At 35.3% G+C, this 16,793-nt stretch overlaps 1 protein-coding gene across 1 annotated transcript in view; it reads left to right on the forward strand.

Moving 5' to 3' along the window:
* LOC131439273 (uncharacterized) overlaps positions 1-16,793 on the forward strand; it is a 270,667-nt gene that overhangs the window by 172,724 nt on the left and 81,150 nt on the right. The window contains exons 4-5 of the mRNA XM_058610087.1: positions 6,415-6,493; positions 6,561-6,578. Of these exons, the coding sequence (XP_058466070.1) occupies positions 6,415-6,493; positions 6,561-6,578 (97 nt within the window). The remainder of the gene's footprint in view (positions 1-6,414; positions 6,494-6,560; positions 6,579-16,793) is intronic.

Here is a 16,793-nt window from a genome sequence, read left to right on the forward strand (position 1 = left end):
GTCACAGAAGCAAAGACCCCCCACCCCCCCCCCTATGCCACATGTCACGGATTCAAAATAAATAAAATTCATCTCAATACATTCTTAATATGTACGACAAACCATACAAATATAAGGGAAAAATCGATATAGATATATTATTGTTTTAGGTCAGGGGTTCCCAAAGTGGTCGATATAGACCCCTTGGGGTCGATATCCTTTTTGCGGGGGTAGACGTAAACGAAAACTGACTATGGGGGTCGACGAGGTCTAGAAATCGACCCCCTATTGTTTGAAATAAGTTGTTATTTGAAATATTTACGCCAAAAAAGTTGAGTTTATTTGACCATCCGCAGAAATTGGTAAGTATTTTACATCAATATTAAAAAGTAAGAAACTGAATTTTCAAAGGAATTTGTTGATGGGGGTCTGAGGCCTAAGTTAATTTTAGTAAAGGGGTCCATGACTCAAAATAGTTTGGGAACCCCTGTTTTAGGTAAAGAATAATATTTCCTTAGTGTAGCATACAGGGCTGAGGAAATGAAGACCAAAACCTCATCAAAACGAGATCACTGCCGTAGAATCTTTTCATTATCAGTTGATCAATGAAATTTAAATCACATCGATCAATATCGGTTCTGATCTTCCGTCACACAATGGGTAGTGATTTTGAGCTAAAATGATTCTTGATTTATGTAAGTTCAATCACTGGATGATTCGGTAAGCTTTGATGTTGGTGGAGGAAAATCACATATGATCAAGATAAGAAATAACATGATCTACGTCTGAAATCGTTGATCTCCCGCCCTTTTTCAAATGGAGTACAATTGAATAAACTGCATCAGAATCAGATAAGAGAAATTCTTATGATATACTATTATCAATGCTAGAAAATCAAATTACTGAAAAAATTGTCAGTGCATAACTTAAGTTAAACCGTTTGAAGGCATGTTTTTCTTTTTTACTCATATTTGGTAAAATTGATTAATTTCGTTGATTTACTCGCTCCTCCGTGCACTTTTGCTGATCACAACAGAAATGATTTCCTGCATCACTCATTTCTGAATTTACAAGAAGAAGCTTTTACATCAACAAAAACACGTTTTCATATAGAATGTAAACGTTTATTGTGGAGATTTTTTCAGGAAATAGGGCAAAGCAGTAATATAATTAGGTATTTTAAAAATGCGCTCATTGAAAATATTGGACGTCACATTCCAAAAACCTCCCCCCCTCTCCCCTGTCACAAAAGGTCACGTTTTATGAAACACCCCCCTCCTCCTTGCGGCGTGAGGTCTTTTATGGACAGCCCCTAAGGCACACTTTATTTCCATTCAACTAATTTTTAGTTGAATTAGAGAAATAAAACGTTTTCAACCAACATGAATAGTTGAATTGGCTTCTGCAATTTGCAGCTATAAGGCACTCTGTCGTCGGAAAATGTTAACACCGTAATGACTACTAGCCACTAGATGGTACACTACTACCGAAAAGAATTTTTCAGTCGCGTTTGTCTTTCCTATATTGGCAGGTATAAATACGATGTTGTATTGGAGAAAGAGACATAAACGAAACATAAACTTCTTCTTGAAAATTTTTCTTCTAAATCTCTGTTTTCTTCATTCGACTTCGCGAATTCGACTCTTTCACTGAAAACTTTGAGCAGTCGGAAAACAAAAACCGAATACAAGTAAAACACCGGATTCGAAACTCACTTCACTGTTCCGTGTAAAAACATTATTACGCACAAACGCTTCAAATGCGCACAAATTCTGAATAAATACACTTTCCACTAAGAGTTTACGTCATTTTCACAAATCGATTTAGAAATTTATATATGGATATATCGTAACACATGCGAAAAACATCTAAACAATTTACAAGCATTTTCAACAAGACTGTCCTTTTCAGCTGTTCAATGGATTGTTTTGCTTTGACACTTCTCATGAGTTTTTGGCTAATAAACTTGTTAATAAAACCAATTTCATTCTTTTTTGTGCTGTCTTTCAGTAATGATGGTGATAGATAAGTAGAAATAAACTTTCTGATTTTAGTAACAAAATTAGTTGTCAATGAGATTTTCGTGTTGGATTGAAATATTGCTGGTTTGTGTCCAGGATATTCGCCAACTAAACACTTTCTCTAAAATAAAGAGTTTTTTTCAGCAAAGTAAATTCTCAATTTTAACTAATTTTATAGTTCTTTTGGAAGTTTGGTTGATGAAATCAACTAATTCAAAACCAGTAATACGAATTAGGTGCAGAGCTAATTTCGGTCGTTCCGTGTGGCTAACAGAAGCAGAGAACCAAAGTTTTTACTTATATGACAGATGTATTGAAGCCGTCAAGTTGTCCACGTGTTACATATCACCAGAGATGTTTCAAAAGTCTTTAGACGAAAAAATGTTTCGTGTTCGAAGTTTCAAAAGTCTTTAGACGAAAAAATGTTTTCGTGTTAACTAAGAAATTTGATACTTTACAGACAAATTTGCAGATTTCCAATCTCTGCATATTAATGACAATTTTTCGCGATTTGTCGAAATAAATGAGGTGCCGGTAACCGAAATCGGTAGACATTTGAAAAATGATGGGAAAAAATTTGGCTGCGAAAATTTTGATAGCAGCCGGTATTATATCACGAAATAGATCAATTTCATCTCATAAATATTCAATCTACTCACCTTTTCAATTGATGCTTTTCAATTTATATTATAAAAAAATCATAAAAAACTTTTGTGTTGATTTTCACGCAATTTCAATTTGTTTTGAGCGCAGCAAAAAGTACAAGTGTCAGTTTGCTTTGGTATTCGGCACAAAAAGAACGTGCTGCTATTGCACACATATGACATTTGTCGGAAAGATGCTATCTGCTTTCTGTCAAAAGTTACCGGCAACCGAACATCTTCCCCTATATACAGAGCCGTAGTGAGCATTTCTGGTGCCCGAGGCAAACTCAAAAATAGTCGCCCCCACCAATATATCAACAAACACCATGGAGACGTACACACATCATAAATCTCGTATTGAAACTGTAAATTCCACAAATGCCTTCTGAAAACCATTATAAGATCATATTGCAGCCAAGCTTTATAAAGCAAAATGGAGAACCAGCATACCCTTGCGTTAGATCTATTTTGAAATGATTTAAAAGTCAAAATAGTTTCAAATCCTGCTTTACGATCAACATTAAAATTACTCGGATGGATTCCATAGTAAAAATATATGAGATTTTTTTTACGACTTTGAGGCTTTCTCATAATTAAAAAAAAAAGTTAGTTATCGTGAATGCATAAATAAAAATAAGAATTAAAACTAATAAAATTATTTTTTGTGATTTGTCGTCATATCGATATAAATCAGCTACGTTGCGTCAAAACTAATGCAATCGTTCCGAAAGTGCAACATTAAAGTTAACCGTATTTCCTCCATTTTTTGTATTCTGAAATGTATTCGATGTCTACAAATGCAACGGTAGAACATCAAAATGGGGTACTTGAAATTTTCCTTAATTCAAATCACACTTAACCTTACAAGTAATAAATTCTATAGCTTACAACACATGTGTCATAAATGTACTTTAAAAAAACACATTGACACGAAAGTAGTTTTGTGAAAGAATTGAATCAACAATGTTTAATTGCTTAGTTCTCTATCTAGTTATTTTATTTTTGGTGAGTTGTTCTTGCTTAGTTACTAGATCATGCAAAACGTTTTATGAAAGTTTAAAAATAACATATTACTCGTAAAAAGAGGAATTGATCATAGCTGTCAAGAAAGACCATAGAAGGGAAATTTCCGAAATCGAAACAATTTGTTGATGCCAAATGTCTTAGAAATGCCTCGATATCTAAAATTCTGAAAAAATCATATCACTCTGGAAATTTTGAGATTTGTTTTAGGCCAAATGTCTTAGAATTCAAAAATTCGGGATCAAAAATTTAAAAAAAATCAATTTTGTTCCGAAATCGAAATTTAAAATATATTTTTTGAAAATAGTCGGCCTTAGAACTTAGAATGATTTTAATGCCAAATGTAATTGAATTTCATGAAACATCTAGATCTAGTGTCATCTAAAAAAATTTAAAAAATTAAAAATTAAATTTAAGATTTAGGGCAAGGGTTCCCAAACTATTTTGGGTCAAAAATTAACTTAGGCTTCAGACCCCCATTAAGAAATTCCTCTGAAAATTCAATTTCTTGCTATTTTAATATTGATGTAAAATATTTACCAATTTCTGCGGATGGTCAAATAAATACAACTTTTCTAGCATGAATATTTCAAATAACAACTTATATCAAACAATAGGGGGTCGATTTCTAGACATCGCCGAACCCCAAGGTCAGTTTTCGTTTACGTCGACCCCCGCAAAAAGGATATCGACCCCAACGGGTCAATATCGACCACTTTAGGAACCCCTGATTTAGTGTTATAACAAAAAAATCGAAATTTCATCGTCGAGATCTCGACTTCAAGACCAGTTTCAATATATTTGGCTTCAAAAATAAATTCGCGAACTCGGAAATTTCAAAATTTCCAGAGTAGATTTTTCCAAGTATGAATTTTTCAAAATGGCACTTGATCTCGACGTTTTAGACAATTCTTAAACATTTGGCATCAACAAAAAATATAATTGTGATTTTTCGAGATTAAAAATTTTCAAACTTTAACCATCGGGCGGTACCCCTTACCCATATCCGATTTAGCTCAAATTTTGAATAGGGATTTTAGTGCTTTAACTTTTGAACGTGGTGTTCTAACGCTTTACGAAATTAGAGATGACCCCAAAATATTGGCACCCTAATGTGCAGAGCATTAAATACTCTTTTAGGTAGTTTGAACTGTTGACGTAGGACTACACAATAATGTTTTGAACATTTAGGAAGCAGTTATCTTTTGTGTTCCTCATATGCTTATTAGTATCACGGTGAAATGTACTATCAATATTTTTTGTTTATGTTGGTGATGAGAGATGATATATCAACATAATTCAATTAAAAGCGAAACACTTTTTGTAAGAGTCCTTGTATGGACAAGGGTTGGTGATTCAATGCATAGGTCGCTGGTCCTTCAAGCCAGTTGTCGTTTGTTTGAGCTCCGATCAGGAAAGAATCTTAGTATCCGTTTAGTCCTAGTACTAGTCATGCAATGACTCTGAACGCTAAGAGTATAAAGCCAAGACTTTGCTTTGCTTCGTACGGACAATTCGTTTCTATTTGGATACATAATGTCACCCCTGATAAAAATCATCCAGAACTCGACCTAGTAAACTTATTGCATGATAAATATAGTTCTCTCTTACGGTGAAGCCAGAAAGAAAGCGCCACGCGACGCGAAACGAAGCGATGCGAAACCATACAAACCATGACATACAAACCATTTTTCTGCTGAACTTGAATGGATAGAGCCCTTTCTGTGTACTTTTGTTTTTTTTTTGTCATTTCTTTGTCACATTACCCATTGCATTCTTCATTGAGTAAGAATACATACAAGCTCTGAGGCCGTGAAAGCATAATTCTATATGTCTCAAAGTTATGCTAATGCCCAGGGTATAACGAGTTATGACGTTTTTATAAATTTTAAAAGACAATAGCTCATGTGTTACTGTTTTGACGTAAGACTACGTCTTTCTTTACTATATTGGTCACTTGCATTGGAGGAAAAGAAACCGAAAAGTGGACAACGATGGGGAACATTATAGAAAATCAGCCGTTCGAATGGCTTTAAATGTCATCTACAGAACTAGTAAGGGTAATTTCTTTGCAAATCGAAGGTTAAAATTATCATCAGTGCATATCTTGAATAATGTGTTAGCTTCGTGCACTTTTCACTGTGCGAAGTTTATTCGAGAATAATGTTCCGTTAATATCGTAGGGAATTCCATAATTTGACTCTTCTGAATGCCAGTAATGAATCCCGTACAGCGTTTTCAAGATTTCTCAAAATTCTATTTTCGGTGTCTCCAAATAGAATCAAGAGGTAATTGGTTCTCTTTATATACATCAATTTGATTTTATAAAATTGATTTTCAAACAGAATAAGAGTCGCCACTAATCCATACGACGTCCAACTTCATGGGTGTCACGACTCGGTGCGGAACGTTAGCGCTGTAGGGAAGGGCACACAAGCATGTGGAACATTTACTTTGTGCGCCGTTTGTCAAACGAGTGTCAACCGATTTGTTCGGAATTATGCTCGTGGCAATAATTGTCAACTGTATTGAAAGTTGGAGAAATGCTAACCTTCGTTTATTTTCTGAATCCAAAGCATTTTACGAAGATCTAATGACATTTTACTTGAAATAATAATTTATTAGTAGAACATTGTACCAAAATAAATTTGAATTTTTAAAGTGATGTGCCCCTTGTCGACAGCAGTCAATCTCGCGGTTATGTCTCTTACATTACCTACTACAAGTTTTTTTTACAAACTTTTCAGATGTCAACATGGTTGCCGAACCTAAACCCCATCAAACAGGTCGCAAACGTCAAAACAAATCAAAAACTGGAAACGATTGGTAAGTTGGTTCTTTTTTCAGTGAAAACTGCTATACTAACTGATTTTTTTAAATTTATAAATTACAGGGATTACTACTATGACAGGTGAGTCAATCATTAAATGATTCTATTGTGTTCTACAACAAATTAGGAAACCGTTCAACATTTAGCGTCAGCTCTTTAGGAAATGACGGTGTAGATAGGAATTCTGCCAAAAATGGCTACTGAGTTCACACAAAAGTGAAAATGTGTGAAAATTGAAAATAGGTTGGATTTCTATTTTCGTTCGAAAGTGAAAGTTTTTAGATTTATAACACATTAAGAGTATTAGATTAGAGACCGCCCTTGTGTTGCTACTCCGTTATTGATTAGAACCAGTCACATAGCCAGAGGAGGAGCCCGAGAGGCTCTGACCCCTCCCGAAATCAAAAACAGAAACGAAAAAATTTTTTGGGAAATATGATTAGGCTGTTGATCCTGTAGATTACACCGTGAGATAGAGATTTTGAGAGTTACGTGATGGTCAAAACTCCACTGCCGATCAAACACGCAGCGGCAGGTCATACGAAGTAGAACAGAATCAAAATCACATAAAATGGAGAACGAAATCCAGGCAAAATAAATGACAATAATAATAATCCATAAAATAACTAGTTTAGATTTTGAAGCTATGTACGATACGAAGTTTTTTGAGGCCTATCTGAGTCAACGCCTGAGTAAAGGTACTATGGAAATTGTTTTTTTTGTTCGGATTATAGAGGTTTTAATCTTAAGGTCATTTGCCGCTTCGGGCGTTGCATACGATAATTTTTCTTAAATTGAGAGTTACTAATCATATGAGTTATTTTGTGGAAATTATGAATGTTAAGGGTTAGACTCTTGAGATAAATGAGTTACTTCCTTTTACGTAAGTTATGGGTGTTAAAAAGCGTTACATGCGTTACATTTTGTAAGTTATAGACGTTACGAAGCGGTACTTTTTTGTGAGTTATAGGCGTTACGAAGCGTTACATGCATTATTTTTTTGTGAGTCAAAGGCGTTACATGTGTCACTTTTTTGTAAGTTATAGGTGTTACAAAGCGTTACATGAGTTATTTTTTATGAGTTATAAGCGTTACGAAGCGTTACATGCGTTACTTTTTGTTAATCAGAGGCGTTACGAAGCGTTACATGCGCTACTCATTAGTAAGTTATAGGTATTACGATGCCTTACTTTTTTGTAAATTATAGAACCGTTACATGCGTTACTTTTTGTGAGTTATGATATGACGTATCGTTACAAGCGTTATTTGTTTGTAAGTTACAAGTGCTACATGCGTTACTTATTGATAATTTTAGGCGTTACTATTTTGTGAACTTTAAGCGTTATGAAGCGTTACTCTTTTTGTAAGTTAGAGACGTTACGAAGTGTTACATGCGTTACTTTTTTGTGAATTATGACATTATGTATCGTTACAAGCGTTATTTGTTTGTAAGTTACAAGCGCTACATGCGTTACTTATTGAAAATTTTAGGCGTTACATGCGTTACTATTTTGTGAGCTTTAATCTTTATGAAGCGTTACATGTGTTACTTTGTATGAGTCATAGACGCTGCGGAGCGTTACAAGCGTTTTTCCTTTGACAGTTACAAGCGTTACGATGCGTTATAGGCACTACTTTTGAGTAAGTTTTAGGCGTTACGACGCGTTACCTTTTGTTAGTAAAAGGTGTTACGAAACGTTACTTTTTTGTAAGTTACAGGCGTTGCGAAACGTGACATGCGTAATTTTTTTGTAAGTTGTAGGCGTTACGTGCGTTACTCTTTTGAGAATTACAGGTGTTACGAAGTGTTACACTCGTTACTCTTTTGTAAGTTAGAGGCGTTAAGAAGCGTTGCATTCGTTAATTTATATAAATTTCAGGCGTCACGAAGCATTACATGCGTTACGTAACTTGTTTTGTAAATTCTACAAGTTACAAAACGTAACATGTGTTACATTTTTAAAAGGTGTAAGCGTTACGAAGCGTTTCAGGAATCAGGAATCAGAACAAATTGCCTCAAATGGCATGTTCCCCTTGATATTTGGAGATTTGTGCCTTGCCATCAATTCGTTTTTAGCATCATTTTCCCGATATATAAGAAAGAAGGATTGAAGGGAAATAGTAAGGTTTGGACTAGGAGGATGGGGAAAATTGCACCCCTAAGGGATGCTGAACAATCTGCTGAGGATCACATTTAGTGGAACCAGAAGTAAATTCTGAACCTCTACGAGGTCTCGAACAGTCTGTTGTAAAACCTATTTAGGTTTGTTACTATGTGCATTCCTTCTGATGAACGATGCACAGTTAATAAAACCTCCAACCTCCGAGAGGATTTAGAGATTTTATAAAAGCGACACCATTCTGCACTCCCGGAAGAATGTAGAACGATTCACAGTATGTACGAGCAGAAGTAAATTCGGTACCCCATAAAGGATGCCAAAAAATCTGCTAAACCCTGTTTAAGGTGAATACAGAAAGGATTCATTCACTCCAGGAAGAATGATGAATGAACAAAATTCTCACGATGACATATCTTATCGAAACGAAAACTGGTATCTAATTTTGAAGGAAAATGAGCATAAATATTATTCAAGTAAATTGATTGCTCTATTCTATCCAAAAAGGAATCATTAGTTGTTTTTTTTCAGTAAGTTGAAATGTTTTTTAACATGATTCAACGGTTTCAATATTTTAAATGTTAAAGAAAACCACGTCCCTCAATGGGACGGAAAGATCACAATGTCGGTTTTCTGAGATCGGCATAGTATACTTTTGGAGGACTACTTCGAACTGGAAAAAGCCAGTATTAGTGTGCATAAATACAGCGATTGAAACAGGGGTGGAAATAAGCAATTTTTTTGATTCACAGTAAATAACAATAGTCAGTATTATCTTTTCATATAACAAATTTATTGTAGATATTATAATGAATTTTGAAACGAATGATTTTTGATACGATCAATTTTAGTTTTACTTAGAATTTAAAAAGGTCTTCAATTTCATTTCCCACAATTTAAAACATAATCGCAATTTTAGTTTTGTTACCCAATTTTTTAATTCACGGCGTTCGGTTTTTTGATTCACAATCGGAAATCTTGATTCACATTTTCATGCGCAAAATGGGCTTATTTCCACCTCTGCTTTATTGGTAAAGATCACAAGCGATCATCTTCGCTAGTGATTATGATTTGATGATTTTTTTATCTTGATTTTTCCCGACCTGATTCAAGAGTTAACAGTTTCACTGTCTGTTAAGTTCAAGAATTCAACTGCATGATCTCTCACAGACGGGTATGGCTTTCTAATTAGATGAAAAAATGATGCCTAAATTATTCGCAGGTACTCAGCAAAACGTTCTGTCAAATCAGCGTAAAAATTCTGTCAAATCAGCGTAAATAAATTCCTGATTCTGTTTATTCATTCGACATAAAAGGTAATTTAAAATGTATATGTTTGAACCAGTTTTGAACATTTATAACCTTTTTGTTTTGAACATTTATAACCTTTTTGTGTGGAATTATATGCCAGTTTTATTTATTTTTTATTGTGGAGTTTTTCTGATCCGAAGTGTTGAATAACCATGAAATTAAAAGCCTCATAATTCAGAAATTGCAGAATCGGAAGTTGAATCTGAATAAAATTCAATTCATAATTGCTTTGTTTGGAATATAAAAAAAATCTGCAGCCCAATACACATATTCAAGTTAACAGGAATGAAACATTAATTTCCAAAGCTTTTTATCAAAAAATCTCTGCGTGATTTTAAGAAGTGATTGAGCGTTATATGAACGGCTGATAAGTGCAACTTATCGTTGAAATCCCCTTTGATTAGTTTTGAATACGAAAATAGAATTAATACTTTGTATGCCAAAATCGGACTTGAACTTTCCAGAGCAGAAAACGCTTAGAGCCTTTTTTAGTGCAAGAACCGGCAAAAAGCTTTGAATAGGATAACCGGATAAAAACTTAGCCGGTACTTTCAGGGCAAATGTGTTGATTTTTACATGGAAACTTTCTTCGATTTTTGAATACGGGTATTGATGACAAACCTTTTATTTTAATCTAATTGTATAGAAATCAGATATTTTTATTTTGATCTTATTCGATAATATATGTCCATTAAAATGTTTTTCGGAATCATAATTCATTAAAGTTAATTATTGTTATTATTATTATTACATTGTTATTTTAATTCACCCCGGATTTAACCATTATTGGTCATTCTCCGGGTGGTTAAAGTGTAAAATTACTCCAACTATCGAAATTATCAGGTTTAAAAAGTAGTTTAATATTACTACAATTACTAACGTGATTACTCTCTCTTTATTCTAGATCATAAATTGAATGTGTTTTTTTATGTATGACCACGCAAACAATTTTAAATAAATTTTAAGGTTGTGTTGAGCAAGATCGCATCAAGATTTTCAAGAAATAGATAAAAGAGAACTTTCGAATGATTCAATAGTTACAGATACGTTTTCCTGCTTCTGAAAACCTAATTATTATCAATATTGTGCCGTACGCCAAGGAAAGTAATTAAACAAATCTCAGAAAACACAACTGCCGAACAATGTAGGGTTTTATATTCTTATAAAATTGCATAAATGTTATTAAACTGGATCACTCGAACCTCGTTCTTGGCTAAATGCTCTGAGAACGTACGAAGCGCTGTACATTCATTTCTGTCGCGGTACAAAAATGCGCGAACGAGTTTTTGTGAGAGCAACTAAAGCTCTTCGCCTGCGCATGGTTGTCTTCTGAGAATGAGATCAAATTTGTCTCAGCGCAATAAAAATAGCGCGTATGCATAAGGTCTGCTGTTACTCTGTGTAATATACAGTTCCCACATTTTGAAAAATAATCGCAATTTTTTAATTGACGGTGTTCGTTTTTTTGATTCACAATCGAAAATCTTAATTCACATTTTCGTGCGCAAAATGGGCTTATTCCCACCTCTGTATTGAAGACCGCTGTGAAATGACCTTACATGAAGCACCTGAGCATCGCTACCATGGTTAAAATCAAAGGTTTTATTTTCAATTACTTGACAGTAAGAAATGATTAAACTTACACGACATATAAACCGATAGTACTATGAAATAGACATCAGTTGAAACAAAAATCTGATTTAAAACCATGATTGATGTAAAATTACATTAAAATCTATTTAGTTTTTCATTGAACAAGACTGTATATTTACAAACCGCTTAGTTTTGTAGTGTAACTTTCCATTCAATTGCCTGCTCCAAATATGTGCATGAAAATAATTGTAAATTCACAAAATATTTTTATCTGTGTTGGACATCACCCTCGTTCACCTGATTTGGCTCCTTTGTACTATTATCTGTGCTCAAAAGTTGATTTATCTCTGAGAAATTTATGTGAGTTTCGTTTTGGAATTTCAGACCACTACTTCCGGAACTTGAATCCAAAACAAGTATAGCCAAAGTAAATTTTTATGACCATTTACTAAAATGACTATAAATAACTGTGCTATTTCATGCAGTGAATCGTCGTCATTTAAAGTAGGAATATAAATGATCTCAGAATTTATTGCATCATCAGTCTTGTGAATTGTTGTGCTATATAAATATCTATAAGGTCTTAGACATGTGTTACAGAAATAATATGACAGTAAACGTAAATAAATGTAATACAATAACCTTCTCTCTGACACAGTCTCAATTTTTATTTGATTACTCCATAATGATTCATGCAGTGAAAAATTTCAAAGTGTCTGTTAAAAATGCCGGTAAAAGGCACACCGAGAATTAGGTACAAAGTAATCTTCAGAAACATTGTTTTTTTTAATCTGAAGGCCCCTCCCGAAACGAAATCCTGTGTGTGGATTGTGTCGATAGTTGCCAATGTTTAAACATAACTTACTAGATCTATGCTTACAGTAGATACCTAACTCCTACTTGTCCGAATACCACGAGAACTAGGACAGTAATAAAACATCACGCTCCTTCGCGCAGTTCGAACAAAAACTCGTCGACGTTGATCAGTTTCAGTTCAACTAACCAAATTAGCCACATCATCAACATTATCCCTAAAAATAATTCATTCCTGAAAACAAATTACACAAGTTTTGATGAACATGCAAATTGCCCCCGAAAGGTGAATATGAAAAAAAAACGTCAAAAAGTTTCTAACACGACGGTTAATGGACTGCTGAAAAGATTATCTCACCTCGCTGGCCGGGATGCCGCAAATAAACCCTCAGACGAAAACAACGAAAAAAACACTGTCGGATAATTTTCATAGGTTAATCATCTTTGGCCTCTCTCTTCCCACTTGATTCCAGTGACCCGTGGCGATAGGATTTTCACTACCGAAAGCACTACACGTTACACGATGGCTTATAGGCGAACGCGGAAAGCGCTGAATGCACTCAATTTAATTCAATTTCATTAAAGTGATTTATTCTCCCGTAATTTCTTTTCTCTTCGTTTGCTTTCACTTCTACTGTCAGGACTCATTCCGGTTGCCGAAAACATGCGGCCCGGTGTATTTTTCATCGGATAAATCTAATGAACGCACCAAATCGTTTTCCATTATTTACGCTACGCTTTTTTATTTATTTTCATTTTCCATCAAATATTTTCGACTGGCCCGGCATACTGCGACTGACGCGGGACGATGGGCTATATCCTGGGGAATTCCCTTCACGAGAACGGCAAACGGGGAACGACGAAAAAGGAACGACGCTTTCCCTCGCTAGGTCGGAAATGCCCCTCCACAAATAAACAAACAAATTACAACACGAATCAGCAGTGTTACAGCAGACATCGAGCGGGTGGCGTAGGGTGGAGAGGTAGGGACATACAGGCGGTGGAGTTCGATGAAGAAATCTCCAAGGATCACGATGTGTTGAGTGGGAACGGGCAAGCAGCTTTCATATCAGTGCGAAATGGCATAAATCGAAAAGATAAGTAATCAATTATTTATGAAACAATAGCGATCCGATTGTGCCAATTTCGCTTCCTTAGGATGTGCAATGGAGTTCGGTTCGATCGGAGCGTTCATCGTTCGGTCGACCCGGAAGAAAGCAACAAGCGACGGCGGCGGCGGCGTCGTAAAAATCCAGATTGCGGTGGCTTTCGACGGAGCGGAGCTTTCCAATCCAGCGGAGGTTTAATGTTCATAAATACATAAAATAACCTCATAAATCTTTGGAGGTTATCTTTTAATAATGTTGATTTTAAAATTTATGAGATCCCCGACGGTTGACTTGTTGATTCTGTTATGGACTTCACTGGTGGCAGCTGCTGTCTATCGATATCGTATCAATTGCAGTAATGCTCAATTATGTTTACGTACACAGTTTTCCGAAGATTATTACTCTCCGATCTTTATTTCCCTTAATCTCTGTTTTCAATTTTTAAGATTTTTCAAAGTGACAAATATCAACCATTTTATAAGTGAGTCAATCAGTTGAAAAAAGATTTTTTCTTCAAATTTTTTTCAAAATGGGTACATATAAAAACAATTGCCAGCTGTCAAGCTATCTTTTTTTATGCATAATCTCAAGTAGCAATAAGAACTCGTCAAAATTGGCATGATAATGCTATAGAACGGTTATTTTTGTCGGATATGTTATATAAATGATTTCCCTCGTTTTTTGCAACAAATTTGAAAATTATTTAATTTACTGCTTGTGAAACCAATTCAGAAACCTGAAAGGTTTAATTTAATTAAGATTAAACTGACTGTATAATACGCTCATCGCAGCAGTTTTATATCAGGTTGCAATTAAAAAATATTACTGCTGTTAAATATATTAAACAAGAACTTGTTGCACTACTTACAGGATTGCACAAAGGAACTTGGTATATTATGTTCTCCGGTTACACGGGAAGCTAAAGAGGCATCGGAAAGTAGAAGAATGAAGTTCTTTTTTTTTGTCTAGTAGTTTTCCATCATGAAAGCACTGGAGTGTCGCTCACCGCGTTTTTATTAAAAACTCATTTTTGAAGAATCAGTCGAACGTTACAACTGAGAAAAAGTTTTTCGTTAAAACCGGTTCTGTGACCAAAATAAAAAATCCGGTTCACGTCCAGACTATCCGGATACCAGAGAATGTTGTTTGATCCGCTGTTTGATGTGAAGAGTCTCGCGTGTTCGGGTAAGAAACATGCGGCTGCTTTTCAAATTTATCGTCGTTCTTTCCATCGAAGAGTCTAGAAATATTTGTCGTTTCATCCGTAAAAGATCGTCATCACCCAGCAGTTGAAAACTGGCAGCTTATGGAGGTCGTTTATCGTTCACGAACATGATGCTCGGAATGCTAGACAGTGGTGAAATTTCTCTAAACGGCATAATGATGAGCAGCAAAGTCCACTTCCACCTGGACGGCGCGGCAAACAAGCAAAACAGTCGTTATTATGCGGATACAGGTTGTTATGAAACCATTCCATCAAGTTAAAATGTTTTAGCCTTTCTCGTATAGAAAGGTTATGCAATCACTTGAAAAACCGACTAGTGAAAAAAGTGTCATATACCATTCGACTCAGTTCATCGAGCTGAGCAATGTCTGTGTGTGTATGTGTGTGTGTGCGTCAAATAATCTCAATAGGTTTTCTCAGAGATGGCTGAACCGATTTTGACAAACTTAGATTCAAATAAAAGGTCTCGTGGTCCCATACGGAATTCCTGAATTTCATCCGGATCCGACTTCCGGTTCCGGAGTTATAGGGTAAAGTGTGCTCAATATTGTACACCGTCACTTAAACCGGCGAAACAAAACACGTAAAAATTTTTCTAAACTGGTCTCAAAACTACACAAATCGATAGTGATTATCAGTAGGCAACTAAACAAACCAATTTCGGCTATCCTGGTTCCCGGTATCCGGTTCCGGAAGTACCGGAAATAGTGGTCATATATACCAAAATAGATCTCACTCACTTTTCTCAGCGATGGTTTGACCGATTTCCACAAACTTAGATTCATATCAAAGGTCTTCCGGTCCCATACAAAATTCCTGAATTTCATAAATATCCGACTTCCGGTTCCGGAATTATAGGGTAAAGTGTGTTCAATATTGTACACCGTCACTTAAACCGGCGGAACAAAAAACGTAAAAAATTTCTAAACTGGTCTCAAAACTACACAAATCGACAGGTTCCCGGTATCCGGTTCCGGAAGTACCGGAAATAGTGGTCATATATACCAAAATAGATCTCACTCACTTTTCTCAGCGATGATTTGACCGATTTCCACAAACTCAAATCAAAGGTCTTTCGGTCCCATACGGAATTCTTGAATTTCATCCGGATCCGACTCTCGGTTCCGGAGTTATAGGGTAAAGTGTGTTCAATATTGTACACCGTCACTTAAAATATTTTCGGATGCAACAAACATTTAAATCGTAATTTAGAGTGCGTACTAGAAGAGTTTGTGTGTCATGTTAGTTGGTGGCCGTAAGAGCCGACTTTGATTATACCGGTTCTCGGGTTCCAGTGCCGAAAGTTCATACAATAGTGAACCCATTTCGTTTTCTTAAAGATGACTTACGCAATCAAAGCACTGTTTTATTCTGTATGTTATGCATAAACAATCTCTTGGTTTCTTTCAAAAATCGAAGAGAAAAATTTTGAAAAGAATACCACAATATTATATGTACGTGAGAAAGGCATCATTACACCACTAGGTGGTTTAAAACATGTTTTAAACCCACAAATAATGGTAACGTATGACTGATTCTTCATAAAAACAGGTTACAAATAAAACCGCGGTGAACGACATTCCAGTGCTCCATGATGAAAAACTACTAGACGAAAAAATAAACCATTATTCTTCTACCTTCCAATGCCGTGTTCGGTTTGTCCCTCCCTTGTTTGGTTCCAGTGTAACCGGTGTACAATGTGTCAGTTTCCTTTGCGCAACCCTGTAGAAGTAAAGAACGCTTTTCTAATCGCACAATCGTTTGTGAGAAGAGTTAAGATATGCAAGATAGATATTCCATAGCGGTAATATAGACACAGTAAAATATCATATATCATCACCCAGCGGGCAGGAGTAGGATGATATTGTTAGCAGAGAAGAATGGCTTTAGTAGAGTATGCGTGCGAAATGATGTCGTTTTCGTATTTAAACTGCACTACACCGGTGAGACCTTAATACCTCTCATTTGAACTTCGATATGAGAAAATCGATTGAACAATTTTTAACAAAAATGATTCTGGAGAAAAGAGTTGGCATCACTGGGAGTACGATGCGGTGTCTAAGTGCTGCTCTAAAAAAAAATGTTTATTTTCAATATTTTGTTTGATACTTTGTATAGTTAAAAATTT

This window comes from Malaya genurostris, chromosome 3 (genome assembly GCF_030247185.1).
Source record: "Malaya genurostris strain Urasoe2022 chromosome 3, Malgen_1.1, whole genome shotgun sequence".
Classification (NCBI taxonomy): domain Eukaryota; kingdom Metazoa; phylum Arthropoda; class Insecta; order Diptera; family Culicidae; genus Malaya; species Malaya genurostris.